The sequence below is a fragment of the Lathyrus oleraceus genome, chromosome 4 (assembly GCF_024323335.1).
Source record: "Lathyrus oleraceus cultivar Zhongwan6 chromosome 4, CAAS_Psat_ZW6_1.0, whole genome shotgun sequence".
Classification (NCBI taxonomy): Eukaryota; Viridiplantae; Streptophyta; class Magnoliopsida; order Fabales; family Fabaceae; genus Lathyrus; species Lathyrus oleraceus.
In genome coordinates, this window is record NC_066582.1 from 371,793,759 (window position 1) to 371,818,719 (window position 24,961).

Sequence of the window (24,961 nt, forward strand, 5' to 3'; positions counted from 1 at the left end):
ATTTGCTAGGTTCATTAATTGTACCTTAGTTGTTAGTTTCCTAGATTTTAGATCAGCTGTTGGATTCCTGAAGAATAGCCTGAGAAAAATCCTGAAACAGAAAAACTAACCATCCAACAATTCAGCATATGCTGTCAGGAATGAATGTCACAACATTCCGTTTGACATCCAAGTCCAGGTCCATATGGTTTTATCCATTCTTATTTTTTTATAAGCAGTACTATCCATATGTAAATGGACAACTTGCTCACCGCCAGAGTACTTGTAAAGATAGCATAAAACTAAAAATTATTATGTTTTAATATTTTTTTATTTAATTGGTCAGCCACCCATCTGCATATATAAATTTTAATAATTTTTTGTTAGTATGATACTAGATTTTTTAAGACAAAAATTTCTAGTTCGTTAGATATACAATTTTATTATATTATTTTAGATTATATTTTAATATCTTAAGATAAATAGAGTTATTTAAATTTAGCAAAAATAGAATAGAGTGAAATAGAAATTTTATTACTTTATTATTTGAATAATTAGCGATAAAAACAAAGTAAGTTTTTGATTCTGCTCATATAAAAGAGAAACAATACTGATGGAAAGTGATGAAAATTTTCATTCTGCTCATATTAAAGGGAACAATACTCGTAGAAAGTGATCAATACTAGTAGAAAGTGATGTAATTTTTTATTCCTCATATCTAAGGGAGACAATGCTAATGAAAAGTGATTAAATGAAATAAAATAGAATAATAAAATTTTATTATACTGGATCTGATTTTAATTAACTCAAACAATGTAATCTTATTCTATTTCATCTCATATCACTTCATATCATCTCATTGCATCAATTTAAGCAAAACCTTAGTCTAATAACTTCAGTTTCACAACATTTAAAAACTCTTATGTAGAATTTGTTCAAAAGTAATGCTTTATTTATACGCTTAGATTATGTTTGGACATCTTAAAATGAAGATATAAGAATAAAAATGAACATAGTGAATCAACAAAATTAGAAGTACATACGATTAAAATGCATCAAAATCGATGACATCTTTTTAAATTTATTGAACTTTTCGCATTAGACTTTTTTCTATTGTATTATTTTTCAACATCATTTAATTTCTAGAACTCATGCATCCTATCCAAAAAAGCAAAGTTCTCACTCAGATGTTTCTTCCTTAAGACGTTCTCTCCATTCTACGAATGTTGGTGGTAGAGGACACCCTCGTTTCAAATAAGCTTGTATAAAATGCATCTTAGTAGCAATCTGTCTAATCAAGACAACCCGGCCATTTAAATTATTTGGAGGGCAACTTAGCAGAGGGAAAACGATTTACGAAAAACTATGTCTTTTAAACTAAACTAAAACTCAGTCATATACATTTGATATAAGATGACTCTGTAGCGGTGTATTCGTCGCTATATGATTTATTGATTAAATCATAAGCAAAGCATACAATGAATCGAGTCGCCACCGCACTTTTATTTATCCAAAGGACTGGCTAAAAAGCGAACAAAAGCCTAAGAAGTTTTACACATAGAAAACGAATGAAAAGATCAGAGAATCTGGGTAAGGGGTAAATTACGCAATGGGAAGGTGTTAGGCACCCATACGTCCTAGGTACTCCTAGGGAGCCCTTTTCACACTTGTTGTACTAAATTGTTATTTGTTATGAAATATTTATGGTGCAAACATGAATGGGATGATGAGAAAAGAATATACAATTTTTATTATTTTTGTGTTCGAACGGATGAACCCGTTGCCTACGTACCTTCCATCAAAGGTAAGGATCAAAACGCCGTAGTTCATCTAAAAGATTTCCAAAAGTTACTGGATTCAATTTTAAACACAAGCCCTAAGGTCTTACGTTATCCACGGGAGAAAACTCAACCTTATACAAACAACGAGTCCACCATGTGAGAAAAGCTTCAACTTGCTAGTGAGGGGTTAACCCTATAATAAGCAAGGAAGACTTATAATTCAATCAACTAAGGACAAATAGGTGAGGTTAACATCAACCAACTAGGATAAATCAAACCTATGGCTAATGTATGAAAACTTAACAAGAATGGACAAAGCCACAAAACAATTGAATGGGTGGAGTTAATTGATTATGATTATTCATGAAAGCAAGGTCAAAGTATGATTAAGATTGATTCAAAAAGAAGTATTATGAAATGGAGTTTGAAAAGTCAAGGACTTAGGGTCCAGGTTTCTAATTTGAAAAACATGAAGATGTTTGCACAATATTTATCTCAAGTTTTGAAAGCAATGTGTGAAAAGGTCTAGGACAAAATGGGTGAATGGATGAAGATGGAGTGTAAAACTTCCTAGAAGGTTCACCTCTTGAAATCATATATAAGATGACTCAAGTATGTCCTTTGGAATAGGCAATGAGCAATAATAAACAAGCAAAGCAAAAGAAGAAAGTCAACAAAAGCGGATACCGGATGCCAATTATTGGACTTATACCAATCTCCTAAAACAGAACTGGATATCAGAGGCCACTCTATGGACTTATACCAATCTCCTCAACAAGAAATAAAAAGTGGATACCGGATGCCAATCTATCTGGGCTTATACCAATCTCCAACAAAGAAAGCAAACACTTGGATGTCAGATGCCATCTATCTGGGCTTACTCTAACCTCCAACATATGATCATAGGAGAACAAATGCCAAATTACATGGACTTACAATTGCATCCTCACATACAACAAACAAATGCATCAAGCAGAGAAAAGATGAGTGGCCAATGAAATGGTCTTATACTCACTTCCATATCATAGGAACAATGGCCAATGAATGGTCTTACAATTGTCCTCAATGGGCAAACAACAAAGATATGTCACAAAGACAAATGAAATGATCATGCATTAATGAGCAAGTAATGATGATAAATGCACAAATCATACAAGCAAACATGTGCATATGAAGTAATCAAATCAATCAACCAAAGTCATTTAGCACACTCTATAACCAAGCAATTAGGCTCATACAAAAGGGTTAGGCATTGAAGCCAACTGGAATAAGGTTAATGGTGCTCTTAACCTTGACATTGAGAGCCAAGGTGAAGCAGATGAAAGGATATGAGGGGTGTGCCTCATCACTCTTATCTCTGGTCAGAGAGAGCATTGAATATCAGAAAGTGTGGGAGTTCAGAAAGATGGAACTCTCTCCACAAGTAGACTCTATAGATCTTGGGTTTTTTTACTCACTATGCATCAACACAAGTAGTGTGAGCAAGGTGAGTGACTCACAAAATAGTAGGAGATAGGCTACATATCTCTTTGATCTACTAATTGCCTCAAATGAGGACTTTTCCTGCTTGGGACAAAAGTAAACAAGCACAAACATCGCCTCTTAAGGAGGACTTCAGACAGTTGCCTGGCCAAGTAACAGGCCAGGTCTTCCAGACTACATGAAGACAAGAGATTCTACCTCAATGCAAATGCTATCAAGCAAAGCAATGCAAGTTCTCAAAGAACTATTAGCAACTAACGGTACCTGAAATCAATCAAGTAAAATCAGTATACAACTCAAATTCAAAACCAATATAAGTTAAGGATCAACACAATCAGTCAAATGTGCAATGCACAAGGCTCAAAGCATGTGAGCTAAGCATCCTACAAAACAAACAAGTTAGTTCATGATAATCAAACAAACTTAATCAACTTGCATAAGTCTCCTTAAGGCATTTGCCTCTTAACCTGAAAAAACAAACTCAAGCATGAGCAACAAGACCACTAGGACATGCCTAGGGTCAAAAAGAGATAAGAAATCCAAAACAGAAAGTGAAAGCTATCCAAAATCAAGTTCAAGCAATTATGAAACAAACCCAAGTGGTTTCACATTCATATCATTCATCATTATCATTTCATAAGCAAATTAGGTCAAAGCATGTCATATAGAACCTCAAAGAAGTCAACAGAATGATTCAACTCAAATCCAATCACAAACATTTTAATAAATCCTCAAATAATTCATGATCAAACATCATCCATAACATGATCAGCATACCAAATTTCAGCTCATTTGGATCAAGGGAAGTAGGTCAATGAAAATCAGAAAGTCAAAGCAAGTTCAAGCAAACTCATACAAAGCATCAAAACATGCACCAACTTCAATTAATCATAAAACAGAAACAAAACATGATAAATGAATGGGATCAAAGCCATGACAAACTTTAAGATGTCTACAATTCACATGTCAAATTTTAAGTCCATCCAATAATGCATGAGGATTTCACAAATCAAATAACATCATGTGTCACAAGGGGTCAACAATTTGGTCAAACAGGGGAGAAATTATCAAACAAATAGGAAATGAATTCAAAAATTCCAGGAAAATTCACAGGCATTCTCAACATGCACAGGTATGTTCATGCAAAAATACAGACCATTTTGAGTTCAATAAGCATGGTAATTAAAATCATGAAGTTGGACATGAATGGTGTGACACAAATTGTCACACCCCTATTCAAAAAATCATATCTCATCAACCAGCAACGATAAAATCACAAACTCTATACCAAAATCACCATGAACATGTCTAGTTTAAGCACAAAAAATTTCATCCTCATTGGATTAAGTATCATCATTTCACAAGCAAAATGGCAAGGAATACACAAAATGGACACACATGAACAAACCCTAGCACATTTAAAAATCTACACGTGCAAAAAATCTGGAAAAATCACCAAAATAAGCTAGAGATCATGAGGAGCATTTCACAAAAAATCCCATCAAATTTGGACAAATATTGAAGAACTTATGAATTTTTGAAGATTGGCATACAAAATGAAATAAAATTGAAAAAAGGAAAATGATTTAATTAAATAAATAACCGGCAATGGCATAATCATAATTATCTGGTCCCTTAAGTGAAACGCCACGTTTCACTTAAGGGCGTGTCATCCTCTGATTCGCGCATGGCCAATGAAACAGTGACTTCATGCAAAATGAAAATCCAAACAGCCAAACACGATTCTGGGTTGAAGGAAAACTAGGGTTTATGCTACAGTTGCCATGTTCATCAACACGATGAACTTTTGTCCCAGATTTTTGAAACAAACACACCATTCAACTCATCTTGCAATGTACATCAATAATCTAACCTTCATTTACACTAACTCATGCCATTATGAAAGAATCGAGCAAAATAAAAACTAACAACCAAACTTTAAATCCATATTCCTCTCTTGATACTTAACCATTTTCAAAACTACAACATTCAGTGAACTCAGCATGGCAAGATCTTTAACAAGCACAACATGATTTCAAGAATAGAGAGAATCGAAAACCAACCTCCTTGAAGATGCAGTGGTGCAAACGTGGTTGTTTGGTCGTATTGAGCTGAAACAGATGCACAATGATGTTCCAAATGATGAATAAGTGAAGAATCGTGGCTCAACAATGCTTGGTGAGGCTCCAAATTCAAACTGCCATGGAAGAAAGCTCAAAGCAACAGTGTTGATTCTTGCTCTACAGTGATGAAATGATGCTTGCTAAAGCTCCAAAAATGTTGGTAGATGATGGCACAATGGACAATAGCACAAGTTCTTTGAAGATTTTCAGAAAAAGTCCAAGTAAGGAAATGAGAGTTCTTGAGAGAAAATGAATTTTAGATCTGCTTTGGTGAATAGTGGCTAGGGTTTTTCTATCAGAAATGAGTCATATATACTCTGTTTAACAATGCATAAGCTTGGTTAGTGGAATGGTAATTGCATTTTGCTTAATGAAGTGTTTTGGTTAATTAATGAAATCCACTCAAATTGCATATGCATGGCATGCTACAGTGCGAAATTGGGCTTAGACATATCCAAAATGTGGTTTTCAGTCATTTGTAATTGGTAGAATGTATTGGCAAAGCTTAATTTGAAAGTCCAATTTTCACCCCTCTCTTTTTTAATTCAATGCACTTGAAAAAGTCCATTTTGATTGGATGATTTTTGGTGAAGTGTGATGAAGGATTTGGATAGATCACATCAAATGTGACTTGTAGCAAAAAACCTCACTCAATTTGGTCAAATGGTTTGAAAGTTATCTCACTTTGAAGTTCAAAAATTCTTGAGAATGATTTGATTATAACATGGCAACCACACATGAGAAATGAGTGTTCTTGGACTTTTTGGAAATGGGAGAACAAGATCTTCAACTTTCATGTTGGACAAAAATTCATTTGAAGTTTGTATGATGATGTAATTTTGAGGAGAAGAACTTTCCATTTTTGGCAAATTCCAATTACAGGTCAACTTACTATTTTTGGAAACTTTTTGTCTGACCTCAAATCCTTCACTGTGGATGTTTGAAATGTTATATGACGCTTATATGGACATGAATGAGACCTCTCAAACCAATTCCCACCATCAAATCACTGATTAAATGCACAGTTGACCACAGTTGACTTTGCTAGGGTTTTGGTTGACTGAACCATGTTCTGATGAATTCCAAGCCCCTACCACTTGAGATCTTGATTCAAAATGATGTCACAACTCATATGAACTCTTGATGAATGATCATGGTGCCCAAATTCTTCAAGAATGGCCATCATCTATTGCTCAATGGTTGTTTGACTGTTTTGACCTAACTTGCTTCATCTGCAAGTAACATGGTTAGATGACAATATTTTTGTACTTTCGGTTAGTAAACATATGAAAATCAATGATATACAAATGCAATACATGCTTGGTGATCAAGAACCACACTCACAAGATAACCCACCCACCAGGAGGGAAGCAAAGGTGCACAAAGATCCTTGAGGCAATGATATGATATGATATGATGCCATGAGGGATCTTAGGGACAAAATTGGGGTCTTACAGACTCATTTCAGGAAAATTCATCCACTTTATTGTCGTTGTGGGGACACCAATTTTACTAAGAATCAAAGGATTTTGAATAGCTTGTATTTGTGCATTAGTCATATAGAGTCGCATGTAATTGTCGCACCTCAAAAAAAGATGATAATGCGATCCCTCGCGATAGGACGCGGAAAAAAATTTTGTTCGAAACAGAGTCGCCACCGAACTTTATTTATTCTAATGAAGGAATAGGAAAATATCGAGAAAACCTTTAGAAATAAGAATAATGGTCGTCGCAACCATATTCGGGTTCGGGAGTCGATTACGCAAGGGGAAGGTATTAGCACCCCTCACGTCCGTTGTACTCAACGGGAACCTTTTAGTCTGATTTTTCTATTTGACTGTTAATTGACTGTTTATTTGCTTGCTTCGAGTAATTAGAATTGATGATAGATGTGGATGAAGACCTCAGGATGGGGGAAATGGGAGGTTTTTTATTAGTGTGCTCGCGAAGATACAACAATCTCCTGCCTACGTATCCTTATGGTGCAATAAGGAAATCAGAGCATTCGTAGTTCGGGCTACTACGAATATTGGTTGTGTTTTGTTTTGATGAACGACTGTGTAGGTCGGCGTTCTAACAGCTAAACACTGGCTTGTCTACTCTCGATGGAGGCTCTAGCACTGGTTTGTTGTGCGCATTAGAAAGGATTGACAGTGTTCTTTTTGAAAGGGTTTTGGTCACGCGGGGGTGACGAGTTGAATTGACGTGTTTGGATTTGATTGGTTTCGATCGTTCGAGGGCGAGAAGTTAGGTTTGATTTGTTGATGATTTGATGATTTGATGATTAGAAGTTATCTCTAATCCATTAGCTTAACGCATATCCGGTTTTCCAATAACGGTTCGTTTTAGACTAAAATTTTCCTCGGCCACTTCCGCACTAAAAACAAATTTTCAAAACCAATTTTCTCTCAAATTGGTAGCGCCGACTCAAGTTTTTAATTGGGATCTATTCAACCCCCCCCCCCCCTTCTACATCCGTGCCATAGTCTAACAGACGGTATTTTTCTTCTCTCCTTTTTCAATCGATTAGCTTTCCTTTTTATAGAGTGAAATGAGCTCCCCAAAATCATGTGTGGATCCTTGGCAGATGGTGCAAAAAGGAATCATTCTGTTAGCATCAAATCTTTCTTTAGATTTTGGTGGGGACCAATGTAAATGTGGTAGGAAACGGATTTGATTGTGGTCCCAAAAAATCTCCAAATGCGTGGCCGTCTTCACTGAATCCCCCATCTAGTTTTTACTGCGGTGAAACCTTCAACAGTTGAGGTAAGGAAATTGGTATTTACTGGCATATATTTTAACCTTAATTGATGACTTCTCAACTTCGATTCACAACACTTCTTCCGTTTTTGCTGATGTGAGGACTTAATACATTTAGGTATGAATTGCTGCTCAAGTATTTTCGAATCCTGTGAATCATTGCCTTTGGTTTATCATAACAATTGTGTGCTTACAAGTCTTATGACCATTAAATTGATGCCATGTTTGATACTTGGTTTGGTATTTGGTAGGTGATCTGAATGATATTCAGGATGCTTGATGATACTTGTATGGATGTTAGCCTTGTTGATGGCTGAGCTTGGATTGCTAGTCTGCTGTGTTTTACATGGTGGTAGTCATGATTGCTCCTGTGATTCTATTACCATGAGGTTAGTCATATGCTGAAAACCTGTTAACTTGGAATGTGATGTTGTTAGCTATTGTGTTAGAAGTTTGAATGAAATTTTGCTATGGTAATGATTATTTTTGTTTTGGATACTTTGCTTGTGCGTGAGCTGATTTGTGGGTTGCTATGCTTGGTGATGCAGTAGTGGTTTGTGCAGTTTTTAGATCGTATATTTGATCAAGGTTAGATGGTTTGGTAACAGGTTTCTTTATGTCATGGTTCAGCATCTGTCATGGTTCTTTGATAATAGGTTCTATTGTAACAGGTTTTTTTTAAGCATACCCTGGCACTGTTTTGGTTTGGAGCATTATGGCGTTTAAACCAATCCCGTCTTTAATTGATGATTCATAATGCAATGGTCCTGCCGCTATAGCTAAACCTCATAATCCGTGGTATTTATAGAGAGGGACAAAACATGTGGGCGCTTGAGGGATTGACGCCCACATGACCATCACATGCAGCCAGATGAATTAGCGCCCAAACAACCAAATGCACCTAGGCGCCACTAGCATTGACGCCTCCTCATGAGGCCCAATGCAGGCGCCACTAGTATTGGCGCCTCCTCATGAGGAGCGCAAGGCATGCGCCAATGCTAGTGGCGCCTCCTCGTGAGGAGCGCATTGCATGCGCCAATGCTATTGACGCCTCCTCTTTATGCATTGGGGGTACCCCAGTTCATCTGACGCATCCTCTACCATACCTAATTATTTTGATAATTTTTTTAAATAATTAGTTATTTTGAAAAAAAAATAAAAATAATTATTATTTTGAAAAAAAATTCCAAACTTTTACCTACTTCCTCTTCAAGAACACCCATATTAATCCTATTTGAATATGCTCAAACTTCAACGAAATTCAAGAAACCGATATCCTGAATTTCACAAAACTCCCAATATCTTTATATCTGAGTACAATTATCGTACTATGTAATCAAGCTTCATGTTAATCCTATTCATAGAGGATATGAACTCTACTATTTTCATTAACTTGTGCCATAAGACAATGATTCAATTAGTAAAAAATATGAGCATACAAAAGTATATAGACAATCATGAATATGGTATCTATCGGTTATATATAACTGTCAACTGAATATGGTTTTAGAGTTATAGATATATCCAAAACCTACAATGCTTAAAACCAACAGTACAACAGTAACAATTGACCCCAAACTCCATATAATATAACTATACTTAATCCGATTCAAAGCCATAATTCAGAAAGAATGAAATAGCATAACAATAACCAATTTCTTTTTCTACATATCATTACAATGACATTCAAGATTAGCCCATGGTTCAAAAAGTTACAGAATAATTAAACCTATAATTTAAAGCCTAGTGTCGAGGGTGAGGCACAAATTGGTATTATTCTCCAGCTCAGCCAAGTGATTATGCATGAAAAGGATACCACATTTTCTCTGGGAGAAGCAATTTAAGCATTCTAAGAGAAACTTGAGAAATACTGATCAATCTGCATAAAAATGCTCAGTAGACATCAAAGAGTAAAGGTAATAAGAAGAACTGTTACCCATGGTTTTAAACTGCTTTCCACAAGAACGGCGACAGTAATTGTGACTACAAGTCTACAACCTATGCTTTTCAAGATCTCAATAACCACATAAAATCCAGCTATATCTGACTACAATATTCTACATATCAAATATCATAACATAACCACCACAACTGTAATTAAAAACCTTACTTATATGATAACAAGATGTGCATAAAGTAAACCAGGGTGTTACAATTTGATTACATTACATGTTTTAACTGAACCAAAATAAAAAACATAACGAACAAGCTTTTCCTTTCTGTTTTACAGGTAAACCGAATGCTAAATTAAGTCGATAAATAAGAGACTCGTCTGTCATCATTCATTAACTATGAAAATATGGAATACACAAAAATGCTCATCACCAATTCACCACCATTATCACTAATTACTACCACAATAACTAATAACTAACATGTGCTTGTGATCAAAACCATAAACACATCCAACCAAGCCAACAACATATAAACAATTTCATCAATTACACCATATCTTGATAAAAACAAAAAATTGCCATTTAGATCTATGAAACACTGGCACATATATAGACACAATACACAGGACTATTTGAATAATGCGGTAATGCGGAATACCAAACACACACCTTCAATCTGAAGTGTCAATGCTACATAGTCATGATCAATCATCATCATCATGATCACTCTCATCACTGAAATACCCAGCTTTCTTCCCTTTCTTCTTCGTCTTGTTGTTGTCCAAACCCTCATCATCATTTCTGTTTCTCCCCAGCAACCTTTCACCCGCTTCATCATCCACAACAGAAGCCCAATTATCGTCAAACTGCTCCGCAGCAATCTGACCACCCTCCTCCTCCTCCTTATCACCTTCCTCCTCCCCATCCCTATCCCTCAGCCCACTAAATCCCCATCGCGGCTTCTTAGGCTGAGGCCGCGACCTCGGGCCCAACTGACTTCTTAGGCAGTCTCAGTATTGTACACGCGCTTCCGAATAAACTCCGGAGGACGTCCATTATCAGCAGCAATAGAAGCAGTTAGAGTCCTTCCATTGAGAATCTTCTTATTCATCTCCGCCACGGCGCGTTGGGCGTCATTACGAGAAAGGAATTGGACAAACGCGACACCGCGGCTTAGGTGCGTGTGACGGTCTTTGAGAACGGTTACACGCGCAATGCGGCCGAAAGTAGAGAAGAGCGTATGGAGATCGGAGTTTGTTAGGGAGTAATCTAGGTTAGAAACGTATAACGTCGATTTTGATGGTGCTAAGGGTTCACCTGTTCCTCCTATTGATGATCCTTTGTTGTTCGGTTTTGATTGGGGTTGATTACTGGATGTGGTGCCGGTGGTGGTGTTGGGGGTTGAGGAAGAAGCGCAGTAGAGGTAGTAGAAAACGTCGTCGTCTTCATCGCTGTCGCTGTGTTTTCGTTTGTGTTTCTTCTTGCTTGACATTTTTTTCGGTTCAGGTTTTTTGTTTCCGGCAACGGCGTTCGGTTTCCGGCGACGGAATTAGTTCTCCGATGCTTCTTTAATCTATAGAGGAAATCTGAGAGTGGAGAGATTCTATAATGCGTTTGAGAAACCCTAGAGAAGTGAAGCGAAACTCCAAGCGGATCTGGACATGGATCCGGATATTTTGGATTGGTTTTATATATGGTTTTATCCATTCTTATTTTTTTATAAGCAGTACTATCCATATGTAAATGGACAACTTGCTCACCGCCATAGTACTTGTAAAGATAGCATAAAACTAAAAATTATTATGTTTTAATATTTTTTTATTTAATTGGTCAGCCACCCATCTGCATATATAAATTTTAATAATTTTTTGTTAGTATGATGCTAGATTTTTTAAGACAAAAATTTCTAGTTCGTTAGATATACAATTTTATTATATTATTTTAGATTATATTTTAATATCTTAAGATAAATAGAGTTATTGAAATTTAGCAAAAATAGAATAGAGTGAAATAGAAATTTTATTACTTTATTATTTGAAAAATTAGCGATAAAAACAAAGTAAGTTTTTGATTCTGCTCATATAAAAGAGAAACAATACTGATGGAAAGTGATGAAATTTTCATTCTGCTCATATTAAAGGGAACAATACTCGTAGAAAGTGATCAATACTAGTAGAAAGTGATGTAATTTTTTATTCCTCATATCTAAGGGAAACAATGCTAATGAAAAGTGATGAAATGAAATAAAATAGAATAATAAAATTTTATTATACTGGATCTGATTTTAATTAACTCAAACAATGTAATCTTATTCTATTTCATCTCATATCACTTCATATCATCTCATTGCATCAATTTAAGCAAAACCTTAGTCTAATAACTTCAGTTTCACAACATTTAAAAACTCTTATGTAGAATTTGTCCAGAATTGAAGAGGACTCATCTCTTACTAGAAACTCAACAATTAATTTGTTTTCAAAAGTAAGGCTTTATTTATACGCTTAGATTATGTTTGGACATCTTAAAATGAAGATATAAGAATAAAAATGAACATAGTGAATCAACAAAATTAGAAGTACATACGATTAAAATGCATCAAAATCGATGACATCTTTTTAAATTTATTGAACTTTTCGCATTAGACTTTTTTCTATTGTATTATTTTTCAACATCATTTAATTTCTAGAACTCATGCATCCTATCCAAAAAAGCAAAGTTCTCACTCAGATGTTTCTTCCTTAAGACGTTCTCTCCATTCTACGAATGTTGGTGGTAGAGGACACCCTCGTTTCAAATAAGCTTGTATAAAATGCATCTTAGTAGCAATCTGTCTAATCAAGACAACCCGGCCATTTAAATTATTTGGAGGGCAACTTAGCAGAGGGAAAACGATTTACGAAAAACTATGTCTTGTAAACTAAACTAAAACTCAGTCATATACATTTGATATAAGATGACTCATTTCAGAAAAATTCATCCACTTTATTGTCGTTGTGGGGACACCAATTTTACTATGAATCAAAGGATTTTGAATAGCTTGTATTTGTGCATTAGTCATATAGAGTCGCATGTAATTGTCGCACCTCAAAAAAAGATGATAATGCGATCCCTCGCGATAGGACGCGGAAAAAAAAATGTTGTTCGAAACAGAGTCGCCACCGAACTTTATTTATTCCAATGAAGGAATAGGAAAATATCGAGAAAACCTTTAGAAATAAGAATAATGGTCGTCGCAACCATATTCGGGTTTGGGAGTCGATTACGCAAGGGGAAGGTATTAGCACCCCTCACGTCCGTTGTACTCAACGGGAACCTTTTAGTCTGATTTTGCTATTTGACTGTTAATTGACTGTTTATCTGCTTGCTTCGAGTAATTAGAATTGATGATAGATGTGGATGAAGACCTCAGGATGGGGGAAATGGGAGGTTTTTTATTAGTGTGCTCGCGAAGATACAACAATCTCCTGCCTACGTATCCTTATGGTGCAATAAGGAAATCAGAGCATTTGTAGTTCGGGCTACTACGAATATTGGTTATGTTTTGTTTTGATGAACGACTGTGTATGTCGGTGTTCTAACGGCTAAACACTGGCTTGTCTACTCTCGGTGGAGGCTCTAGCACTGGTTTGTTGTGCGCATTAGAAAGGATTGACAGTTTTCTTTTTGAAAGGGTTTTGGTCACGCGGGGGTGACGAGTTGAATTGACGTGTTTGGATTTGATTGGTTTCGATCGCTCGAGGGCGAGAAGTTAGGTTTGCTTTGTTGATGATTTGAGGAACGACGAAAGATTGAGCAATATGGTGTACACCAATCGTTCAATTCTTTCGAGGAATAATAAGGCGTGCGCCTTCTATTCCCTTTTCGTTCGAATTGTTTTGAAAGTTTGTTTGTGGATGTTGAGTACGCACGGTAGTGAGGCGTACGCCTCCTACTTGCTTATTCAAAGAATAACGAGGCGTACGCCACCTATTCCCTTATCCAAGTTTATTTAACGTGTGTCATACGTTGAACTGGACTTTTTGCGTTTTTGCTTTGTAAAGCAAATGTCGCGGTTAGCAAGAGTCGCCACCGACTTTTCTTTTATCCAATAAGGAAAGGCGGAAAAGAACAGGAAAGACCTTAATTAGATTTTGGGTTCGGGAGGTACATTATACAAAGGGAAGGTTTTAGCACCCTTTGTATCCATGGTTATCCATGGGCTCTTAAGTGCTTGATCATGACTATGTAGCATTGACACAAAGGGAAAGTGTTTGTGAATTGTGAATTGCTTAAAAATATTTTGAAAAAAGAGAGTTTAACAAAGGGAAAGTGTTTGTGAATTGCTTAAAAATATTTTGAAAAAAGAGAGTTTAACTTTGTAATGATTCTTGTATGAATGTATACAAAGTATTTATCTCGTTTAATTTTGAAAGGTGTTTAGAAAAATATAACTTGGCAATGATTCTAGTACGAATGTATACCAAGTGGTGATTTTCTAATGGAGGTTTTGAAAAGTGTGAGGTGTGAAAAGTAGTTTAAGTTGTGAGCAAGCATTTAGGAGTTATACCTACCCAAGGTCTTTATGGGCATTTCCTATCCTTATGAGGGTAAAACTGTCCTTACTATTGAGAAGTAAGTAGTTTTATCCTTTGGATGTAAAGGGACATCGTAGGGTCATCGATTGGTCATTGAAGACAACATTTGTAAGGATACCTTAGCATTCGAAGGGACGATCATCATTTAACCGTAGGCTGCAACGAAGGGTCATCGAGGGACAAAATCGTATATTCGTAGGCAACATCCGAGGGACTATAATTTATCTTATAGGGACATGATGATTTAACCGAAGGGTCTTTGCTAAGTGTATCCCTACATTCGCGGGACATGACCATAATACCGTAATACCGTAAGGCAACAAAGAGAGGTCCAAGATCACATGTTCAAAGGCAATATTTTATAGTCAATTAGGTAATTGTAATTAATTAGGTAATTAGGATGAATCTCCACATTAAAATCAATTAGGTAATTAGGATGCATCTCCATATTAAATTCAATTAAATAATTAGGATGAATCTCCATATTAAAATCAATTAAATAATTAGGATGAATCTCCACATGTGTATCCCACAAATAAAGTGGAATACCTAACAAGCTACCTTTTCCGGGAGTATGTGAACCCTTACAAAACTCAGCAAACAGGTCAGAATACCAAATCAGGGTGCAACCGAGAATTGCACCAAACAAAAGGAACACAGCGGTAGGACAGAATAGAGCAGAATAGAAAAATCATAGAATAAAACAGATCCGATAAGCATAGAACAGAACAGGAAAATCAGCGACTGTCACGTTCGCTGCTGCCTCGCCTAGCGAAGGCTTAGCGAACGCTCGCTACATGCTCGCTTAGCGATGGGCTAGCGAGCGACTGCGGGTTTTGGTTTTGATAACAGTACAATTTCAGCAAGCTATGACCCTATGACATCCAATACAGAAATTACATGATTAAGCATTCAAGATATTGAGGCACACTTAAATTCACATGCAAAACTTAAGATATTTTTATAGATTCAATCATCATGCCATATGCAAATTAAGAACATAAAGCGGTAATAGTAATGCAAACCTGTTTGCAATTGAATTGCAACCTTGAATTGGCAAGTCGAATTGAGTTGGGAGGAGGTAACCTTGGTGCAGATGAGTTTCCTTCAGGGTTTCCTTTAGGGTTGCTCTGAATTCTCTGAGTTAGCCTTTAGGGTTTACTGTCTGTGAGTGTTTCCCTTTCTCTCCCGTTTTTCCTTCTCCTTTTTTCTGACCGAAGTGGTGGTATTTATAATGCCCTTTTTGTGACCTAATGGGCTCAGAATGAAGCCCAGAATTTTCTGATATCCGCAAGCTTCGCTAGGCGAGCGGTATAGCGAGGGGTTCGCTAGGCGAAGGATTTGCTCGCCTAGCGAGCATGCCAGCTTGGGCCATTTTCTGGATTTGGCCATCTGTGAGTTGGGCCTTTGTTCTTTTAGGATCAATGCCTTGAAAAATAAGTTGGAGTGCCTTAGAAATGCCTTGTAATATTGACGGGCAAATTTTGGGGTATGACAGCTGCCCCTGTTTAATATTCTTGATTCGAGAGAGTTAGAATGGTATGTACGCCATTCGTGGTCTGGAGGTGGAAGAATATTAAACACTAGAATGCCCCAAAAATTTGCTCTTGTTAATCAAAGGTTAGTCTTGATGGAGATGGGCTTAAAGATGCCATCCAGGAAGTCTGATGATGAGAGCTTCAGAGTACGTCAGACCAATTTGAAGACATAGGTGCCACATCGGGTCATACGCTAGACCTGATGAGATAAGGATCCGAATGAGTCATACACCGCTGGGGATAAGGGATCAGAATGGATCATACGCTAGATCGCATCTGAATAGCAGAATGAGTTGTCCATTAGGCGGGTGATTTCACTGAGGATGGAAGATCAGACCGGATCGTACGCTAGATCGTATCTGAGTAGCAGAATGAGCCGTCTGTTAGGCTACATCTGATGAAATAAAGGTCAGACCGGATCATACGCTAGATCGTATCTGAGTAGCAGAAAGAGCCGTCCGTTAGGCTGTATCTGATGATGAAAGGGGTAGTCATACGCCAGACTACACTTCAGAATGTACCGTACGCTAGGTAGCATCTGAGCAGCAGAATGAGCCGTCCGTTAGGCTGCATCTGACGATGAAAGGGGTAGTCATGCGCTAGACTACACTTCAGAATGTACCGTACGCTAGGTAGCATCTGAGCAGCAGAATGAGCCGTCCGTTAGGCTGCATTTGATGATGAAAGGGGTAGTCATACGCCAGACTACATTTCAGAATGTACCGTACGCTAGGTAGCATCTGAGCAGCACAATGAGCCGTCCGTTAGGCTGTATCTGATGATGAAGGGGGTAGTCATATGCTAGACTACACGTCAGAATGTACCGTACGCTAGGTAGCATCTGAGGGGATGAACATCCAAACGGGTCGTATGCTAGACCGTCTCTGAGCAGCAGAACGAGCCGTCCGTTAGGCTGTATCTGAAGAAGAAAGTAGTCGTACGCTAGACTACACCCCGGAATATACCGTACGCTAGGCAGTATCTGAGGATTTGAAGATCCAAATGGGTTGTACGTTAGACCGTATTGGAGTTGCTGCAGGTCAGAATGGATCGTACGTTAGATCGTATCTGAGTTGAAGGAGTCATATGTTGAGCTGAATCAGAATGAACCGTGCGCTAGGCTATATCTGATAGTATTTGTATATGTTGTATTTGCAATGAATATCTGGGGTGGGCTTAGAGATGCCATCATTAGGAGGATGTCAGAATGAATGTTGACATGGAGTATATCTGAAAGATGTATCTGAACCTTGAATGTAATCAATAAGAGTATCCGTCTGACTGGATCTTTACTTTGACTGTATCAGGAGGATAATTAACCTGAAAAATAAAGTTAGCTTCATGCCATGTCATGATGCATGAGATGTTTTATGCTTCTGAAAACAAATGCGAACAATGTATGCATGTATGTTGTGAAATGATGTAATGAATGAATTATGCGTCTGAAAATAAATGCGAACATTGCATGCATGTATATGATGTGGAACGATGCATGAATGAATTATGCGTCCGGAAAGTTTTGCCAGGGGAAAATAAATCCCAATATTCTGGTTGGAGATACTTGTATTGATGACCCTTTCTTAGCTGGGGGTATTTGATTTTTGTCTGATGATGGAAATATCCCACAGAGCTTGGCTGGGAAGGAAGAGATGACCAGTCTTGTCTGGTGATGCCGACCTCTTCTGGGAAATAACTGGTTTTGCTGGGGGAAGGATTTGTAACCGGACTTGCTGGAAAGCATGGTTAGACCTTATCCTCGACCCTAAAGTCTTTTAGTAATTGCTATTGCTATTTTATGCATGTATTTTTGATAAACATCGATCATATTCAAATGCATATATTAATTCAAATTAAATCAATGGACGTTTACGCAAACAAAAGAGAGGAAGTAAAACAACAGCATTTTTTTCCGAAATAAAATTGTATTGATTTTGAAAGAGGGCCTATAAACAGGCAATTTGTGTACAAGGAGACAGAAATCCTAGTAAGAGGAAATTGTCCAGAAAACAAAGAGAAAGCTATGCAGAAAAAGTCCTATTGATATTAGCTCCGCTACTGTCATTATGTCTTCAAGCATCTCATCTCCTGCTGTCGGATAGAAGTGATTGGCTTGTTCAGTCCCTTTGACTTGGATGAAGTTGACCGAGAACGGGACATAGTCATACGCTTTAATCCCTAATTTTTGCCTGGACCACCTTTTCAGGTTTTCAGTCCACCAGGATACCCTTTTTTGCCCAAGCTGCCTTTTCAGGTTTTCGACTTGCCGGGTGTACATGCGTAGTATTTTTTAACTATGTCCGTGTTCACGGGATGTGGGGACTATTCGTCATCCATTGTAGCAAGTATCATGGCTTCACCGAGGAATACCTTCTTAACTACAAATGGCCCTTCGTATGTGGGAGTCCATTTGCCTCTAGAATCACCTTGTGGTAGAATGATACGCTTTATTACCAAGTCGCCACTTCGGAATTATGGTGTGTCCTTTTGAACTGCGTGCAGAGTTTAGTAATCATCTTGTTGTTCAAATTAGCACCATTATCAGTGATAGCTCTTTCAGGAGACAACCGGTTTCTCAAATAGATATCTGATAGGATTCATCTTAGAAATCAATAAAGTGGTATGATTCAACATATACTGTCTTAGTCGGCGAACAGCCCAAGCCAAAGCACTGCAAGCTTTCTCGAGCTGTGAGTATCTTGTTTCACAGTCGGTACCTTTTGCTAAGGTAGTATATGGCATGCTCTTTTCGACCAGACTCGTCATGTTGCCCCAGCACACCCTATTGAATTTTCTAACACGGTCAAATACATGATTGGAGGTCTCCTTTCAGCTGGTGGTATCAGCATCGGAGGTTCTTGGAGATATTTCTTGATTTTGTCAAAAGCTTCCTGACATTCATCGTTCCATATCGTCTCTTGACTGTTCTCAGTAATTTGAAGATGGATTTGCAAGTAGCGGTCAAATGGGAGATAAATCGGGCAATGTAATTCAAGCGTCCCATGAAGCCTCTGACTTCTTTCTTGTCCACTCTAGTACCCCGATCTACAATTTCAATTGATTCCCCATGTAGCTATATAGTCTTTTCCTCCTGCAGTAATAGTCTGGCAAGCTCTCCAGGTACCTCACAATCTTTCTCATTTCCATCCTCGGCTTGGTAGATCGGATTTTCAAAGTCACAATGAACAATAACAGAATTATTATCAACAGGATCCAGAGTGAATATGGATCTGCAATTTGTTACGTGAGTGTGTGCAAGAAAACATAGCTTGTTTGAAAAATGACAGGAAAGATAAAGAGTGCAATATTTGAATGCAAAAAGTCCATTGATTCATTGAATGTGAATATGCTTATGAAAATGACAAAACCCTTGAAAAATTAGCTATTGTGCCCCGGGCATAGACACAATGCTTTAAAACACTAAAATAGCAATAACAATTACTCCTGACTAAAGGAAATCGGGATAGTGTCTTCAGCCTTCCAATTATTGAATCTGTCACCAATTGTTGGGAAGACCCAGCTATCCAAGTCGCAATCGCTATCAACATCTTTTATAGCATTGATAGTCTTGTCATGATTTGGCAGAGGAGTAGTGATGACATTAGGAATCTCCGGAGGATCAAATTCAAATTCCCCAACGTCGATCATATCCTGAATCTTGTTCTTCAACAACCAGCAATCGTTTGTATCATGCCCAGGGCTATCGGAGTGATATGCACACCTGGCGTTGGGATTATAACTAGGAGAAGTAGTGTTGGGATTTGCAGGAGGAACTCTGAGGGTAATCAAATTTGCCTTTAGCATACCCTGCAGCGCTTGTGCTAAAGTCATATTGATCTTCGTAAACTGCCTTCTTCCCGGGTTGATGTAACTCACAGATTTCCTGTCTTTCTTCTTCTCGAGCAAGAGTGCCTTCAGCTCCTCCTGCCCCTTGGATAAGTTCAAGATCATCTCTTGGAGTTGAGCATTTTGAGCCTGGAGATCTTTGACAGCTTGTTCGAGGTCCATTTTTCTGTTTGGAGGAAAACCGTGAGAACATTGATCCCTTTAGAGTACCTGTTATGCAATGTTATGTCATGCTATGCAATGTATGAAGTGTTTTCAATGTTTAAAGTCCTTGAAATGGTTAGTACAATGCCATGATGTTATGATGTTATGATGGTTAAGCAAATAATGAGCACAAACAAATCACACAACAATCATTCCTAAGTTTTAAGGCTTGCATGAGTTCCATAGGTAAGTACCCTCCCCACTGAAGTTTGGTTGGTTCAACCTGTCCTAGAATAGTAACCGGGTTCTAAAAGGATCTCCAATCATTGACCTTCCTTTAAGTCCACTTCAGTGCAACACCAAGTGGTTGACCAAAGCTTCCCTAAAGTCCAATCTCAAAGAGTGTAGTATCGAGTCTCAACCAACCCCAGTCGGAACCGAAGTTAGTTATCTCACTACTTTCTAATGGCTAGGATGAGTCAATTAAGGTTCTAAAGGTCTGGTTAATGTTTTGATGACACCACGCGAATGCCAAATTTTTCCTCAAGTAAACATGAGGAACATCAGGACATCCAAAGTGTCACATTAACCGTAGCCATCATTTTAACCATTCCAGTATACGCCGGATAGTCGCGATGATCTATTGCTACTTACCTAAGGTACACTAGATCCGGGTGTAGGATCTTTCACAAAAAAAATACCCTTAAAAGAAGGAACAATTTGAAAACATAAATGATTTTTTTCTTAAGGTGACCTCTCTTTGCAGTCCCCAACAGAGTCGCCAGTTCTGTCATAAGGTGAACTGGACTTTTTGCGTTTTCGCTTTGTAAAGCAAATGTCGCGGTTAGCAAGAGTCGCCACCGACTTTTCTTTTATCCAATAAGGAAAGGCGGAAAAGAACAGGAAAGACCTTAATTAGATTTTGGGTTCGGGAGGTACATTATACAAAGGGAAGGTGTTAGCACCCTTTGTATCCATGGTTATCCATGGGCTCTTAAGTGCTTGATCACTTATGTTTGTCTGGAAAAAGTGTTTGTGAATTGCTTAAAAATATTTTGAAAAAAGAGTATAACTTTGTAATGATTCTTGTACGAATGTATACAAAGTATTTATCTCGTTTAATTTTGAAAGGTGTTTAGAAAAATATAACTTGGCAATGATTCTAGTACAAATGTATACCAAGTGGTGATTTTCTAATGGAGGTTTTGAAAAGTGTGAGGTGTGAAAAGTAGTTTAAGTTGTGAGCAAGCATTTAGGAGTTATACCTACCCAAGGTCTTTATGGGCATTTCCTATCCTTATGAGGGTAAAACTGTCCTTACTATTGAGGAGTAAGTAGTTTTATCCTTTGGATGTAAAGGGACATCGTAGGGTCATCGATTGGTCATTGAAGACAACATTTGTAAGGATACCTTAGCATTCGAAGGGACGATCATCATTTAACCGTAGGCTGCAACGAAGGGTCATCGAGGGACAAAATCGTATATTCGTAGGCAACATCCGAGGGACTATAATTTATCTTATAGGGACATGATGATTTAACCGAAGGGTCTTTGCTAAGTGTATCCCTACATTCGCGGGACATGACCATAATACCGTAATACCGTAAGGCAACAAAGAGTGGTCCAAGATCACATGTTCAAAGGCAATATTTTATAGTCAATTAGGTAATTGTAATCAATTAGGTAATTAGGATGAATCTCCACATTAAAATCAATTAGGTAATTAGGATGAATCTCCACATTAAAATCAATTAAATAATTAGGCTGAATCTCCACATTAAAATCAATTAAATAATTAGGATGAATCTCCACATGGGTATCCCACAAATAAAGTGGAATACCTAACAAGCTACCTTCTCCGGGAGTATGTGAACCCTTACAAAACTCAGCAAACAGGTTAGAATACCAAATCAGGGTGCAACCGATAATTGCACCAATTAAAAGGAACACAACGGTAGGACAGAATAGAGCAGAATAGAAAAATCATAGAATAAAACAGATCCGATAAGCATAGAACAGAACAGGAAAATCAGCGACTGTCACGTTCGCTGCTGCCTCGCCTAGGGAAGGCTTAGCGAACGCTCGCTACATGCACGCTTAGCGATGGGCTACCGAGCGCCTGCGGGTTTTGGTTTTGATAACAGTACAATTTCAGCAAGCTATGACCCTATGACATCCAATACAGAAATTACATGATTAAGCATTCAAGATATTCAGGCACACTTAAATTCACATGCAAAACTTAAGATATTTTTATAGATTCAGAGTTATAGATATATCCAAAACCAACAATGCTTAAAACCAACAGTACAACAGTAACAATTGACCCCAAACTCCATATAATATACCTATACTTAATCCGATTCAAAGCCATAATTCAGAAAGAAAGGAAATAGCATAACAATAACCAATTTATTTTTCTACATATCATTACAATGACATTCAAGATTAGCCCATGGTTCAAAAAGTTACAGAATAATTAAACCTATAATTTAAAGCCTAGTGTCGAAGGTGAGGCACAAATTGGTATTATTCTCTAGCTCAGCCAAGTGATTATGCATGAAAAGGATACCACATTTTCTCTGGGAGAAGCAATTTAAGCATTCTAAGAGAAACTTAAGAAATACTCAGCAATCTGCATAAAAATGCTCAGTAGACATCAAAGAGTAAAGGTAATAAGAAGAACTGTTACCCATGGTTTTAAACTACTTTCCACAAGAACGGCGACAGTAATTGTGACTACAAGTCTACAACCTATGCTTTTCAAGATCTCAACAACCACATCAAATCCAGCTATATCTGACTACAAAATTCTACATATCAAATATCATAACATAACCACCACAACTGTAATTAAAAACCTTACTTATATGATAACAAGATGTGCATAAAGTAAACCAGGGTGTTACAATTTGATTACATTACATGTTTTAACTGAACCAAAATAAAAAACATAACGAACAGGCTTTTCCTTTCTGTTTTACAGGTAAACCGAATGCTAAATTAAGCCTATAAATAAGAGACTCGTATGTCATCATTCATCAACTATGAAAATATGGAATACACAAAAATGCTCATCACCAATTCACCGCCACTATCACTAATTACTACCACAATAACTAATAACTAACATGTGCTTGTGATCAAAACCATAAACACATCCAACCAAGCCAACAACATATAAACAATTTCATCAATTACACCATATCTTGATAAAAACAAAAAATTGCCATTTAGATCTATGAAACACTGGCACATATATAGACACGACACACAGGACTAGTTGAATAATGCGGTAATGCGGAATACCAAACACACACCTTCAATCTGAAGTGTCAATGCTACATAGTCATGATCAATCATCATCATCATGATCACTCTCATCAATGAAATACCCAGCTTTCTTCCCTATCTTCTTCGTCTTGTTGTTGTCCAAACCCTCATCATCATTTCTGTTTCTCCCCAGCAACCTTTCACCCGCTTCATCATCCACGACAGAAGCCCAATTATCGTCAAACTGCTCCGCAGTAATCTGACCACCCTCCTCCTCCTCCTCATCACCTTCCTCCTCCCCATCCCTATCCCTCAGCCCACTAAATCCCCGTCGCGGCTTCTTAGGCTGAGGCCGCGGCCTTGGCCCCAACTAATTCTTAGGACACTCATACGACAAATGACCATGCCCCCCACACTCATAACACAAAGCAGTCTCAGTATTGTACACGCGCTTCCGAATAAACTCCGGAGCACGTCCATTATCAGCAGCAATAGAAGCAGTTAGAGTCCTTCCATTGAGAATCTTCTTATTCATCTCCGCCACGGCGTGATGGGCGTCATTACGAGAAACGAATTGGACAGACGCGACACCGCGACTTAGGCGCGTGTGACGGTCTTTGAGAACGGTTACACGCGCGATGCGGCCGAAAGTAGAGAAGAGCGTATGGAGATCGGAGTTTGTTAGGGAGTAATCTATATTAGAAACGTATAGCGTCGATTTTGATGGTGCTAAGGGTTCACCTGTTCCTCCTATTGATGATCCTTTGTTGTTCGGTTTTGATTGGGGTTGATTACTGGATGTGGTGTCGGTGGTGGTGTTGGGGGTTGAGGACGAAGCGCAGTAGCGGTAGTAGAAAACGTCGTCGTCTTCATCGTTGTCGCTGTGTTTTCGTTTGTGTTTCTTCTTGCTTGACATTTTTTTCGGTTCAGGTTTTTTGGTTCCGGCAACGGTGTTCGGTTTCCGGCGACGGAATTAGTTCTCCGATGCTTCTTTATTCTATAGAGGAAATCTGAGAGTGGAGAGATTCTATAATGCGTTTGAGAAACCCTAGATAAGTCAAGCGAAACTCCAAGCGGATCTGGACATGGATCCGGATATTTTGGATTGGTTTTATATATGGTTTTATCCATTCTTATTTTTTTATAAGCAGTACTATCCATATGTAAATGGACAACTTGCTCACCGCCAGAGTACTTGTAAAGATAGCATAAAACTAAAAATTATTATGTTTTAATATTTTTTTATTTAATTGGTCAGCCACCCATCTGCATATATAAATTTTAATAATTTTTTGTTAGTATGATGCTAGATTTTTTAAGACAAAAATTTCTAGTTCGTTAGATATACAATTTTATTATATTATTTTAGATTATATTTTAATATCTTAAGATAGAGTTATTGAAGTTTAGCAAAAATAGAATACAGGGAAATAGAAATTTTATTACTTTATTATTTGAATAATTAGCGATAAAAACAAAGTAAGTTTTTGATTCTGCTCATATAAAAGAGAAACAATACTGATGGAAAGTGATGAAAATTTTCATTCTGCTCATATTAAAGGGAACAA

At 37.5% G+C, this 24,961-nt stretch overlaps 2 protein-coding genes across 2 annotated transcripts; both read right to left on the reverse strand.

Annotated features, from left to right (window-relative positions):
- Window positions 1–10,724: 10,724 nt before the first annotated feature.
- Window positions 10,725–11,512, reverse strand: LOC127137535 (U11/U12 small nuclear ribonucleoprotein 31 kDa protein). Its single transcript, XM_051063994.1, has 2 exons — window positions 11,043–11,512; window positions 10,725–11,001 (listed from the first exon to the last, which is right to left on the reverse strand). The coding sequence occupies exons 1-2, from the start codon at window positions 11,510–11,512 to the stop codon at window positions 10,725–10,727; spliced, it is 747 nt and encodes a 248-aa protein (XP_050919951.1).
- An 11,963-nt stretch (window positions 11,513–23,475) lies between these two features.
- On the reverse strand, window positions 23,476–24,309 carry LOC127137536 (U11/U12 small nuclear ribonucleoprotein 31 kDa protein). Its single transcript, XM_051063995.1, has 2 exons — window positions 23,840–24,309; window positions 23,476–23,752 (listed from the first exon to the last, which is right to left on the reverse strand). Exons 1-2 carry the CDS (start codon window positions 24,307–24,309, stop codon window positions 23,476–23,478), a joined length of 747 nt encoding a protein of 248 aa, XP_050919952.1.
- Window positions 24,310–24,961: the final 652 nt, after the last annotated feature.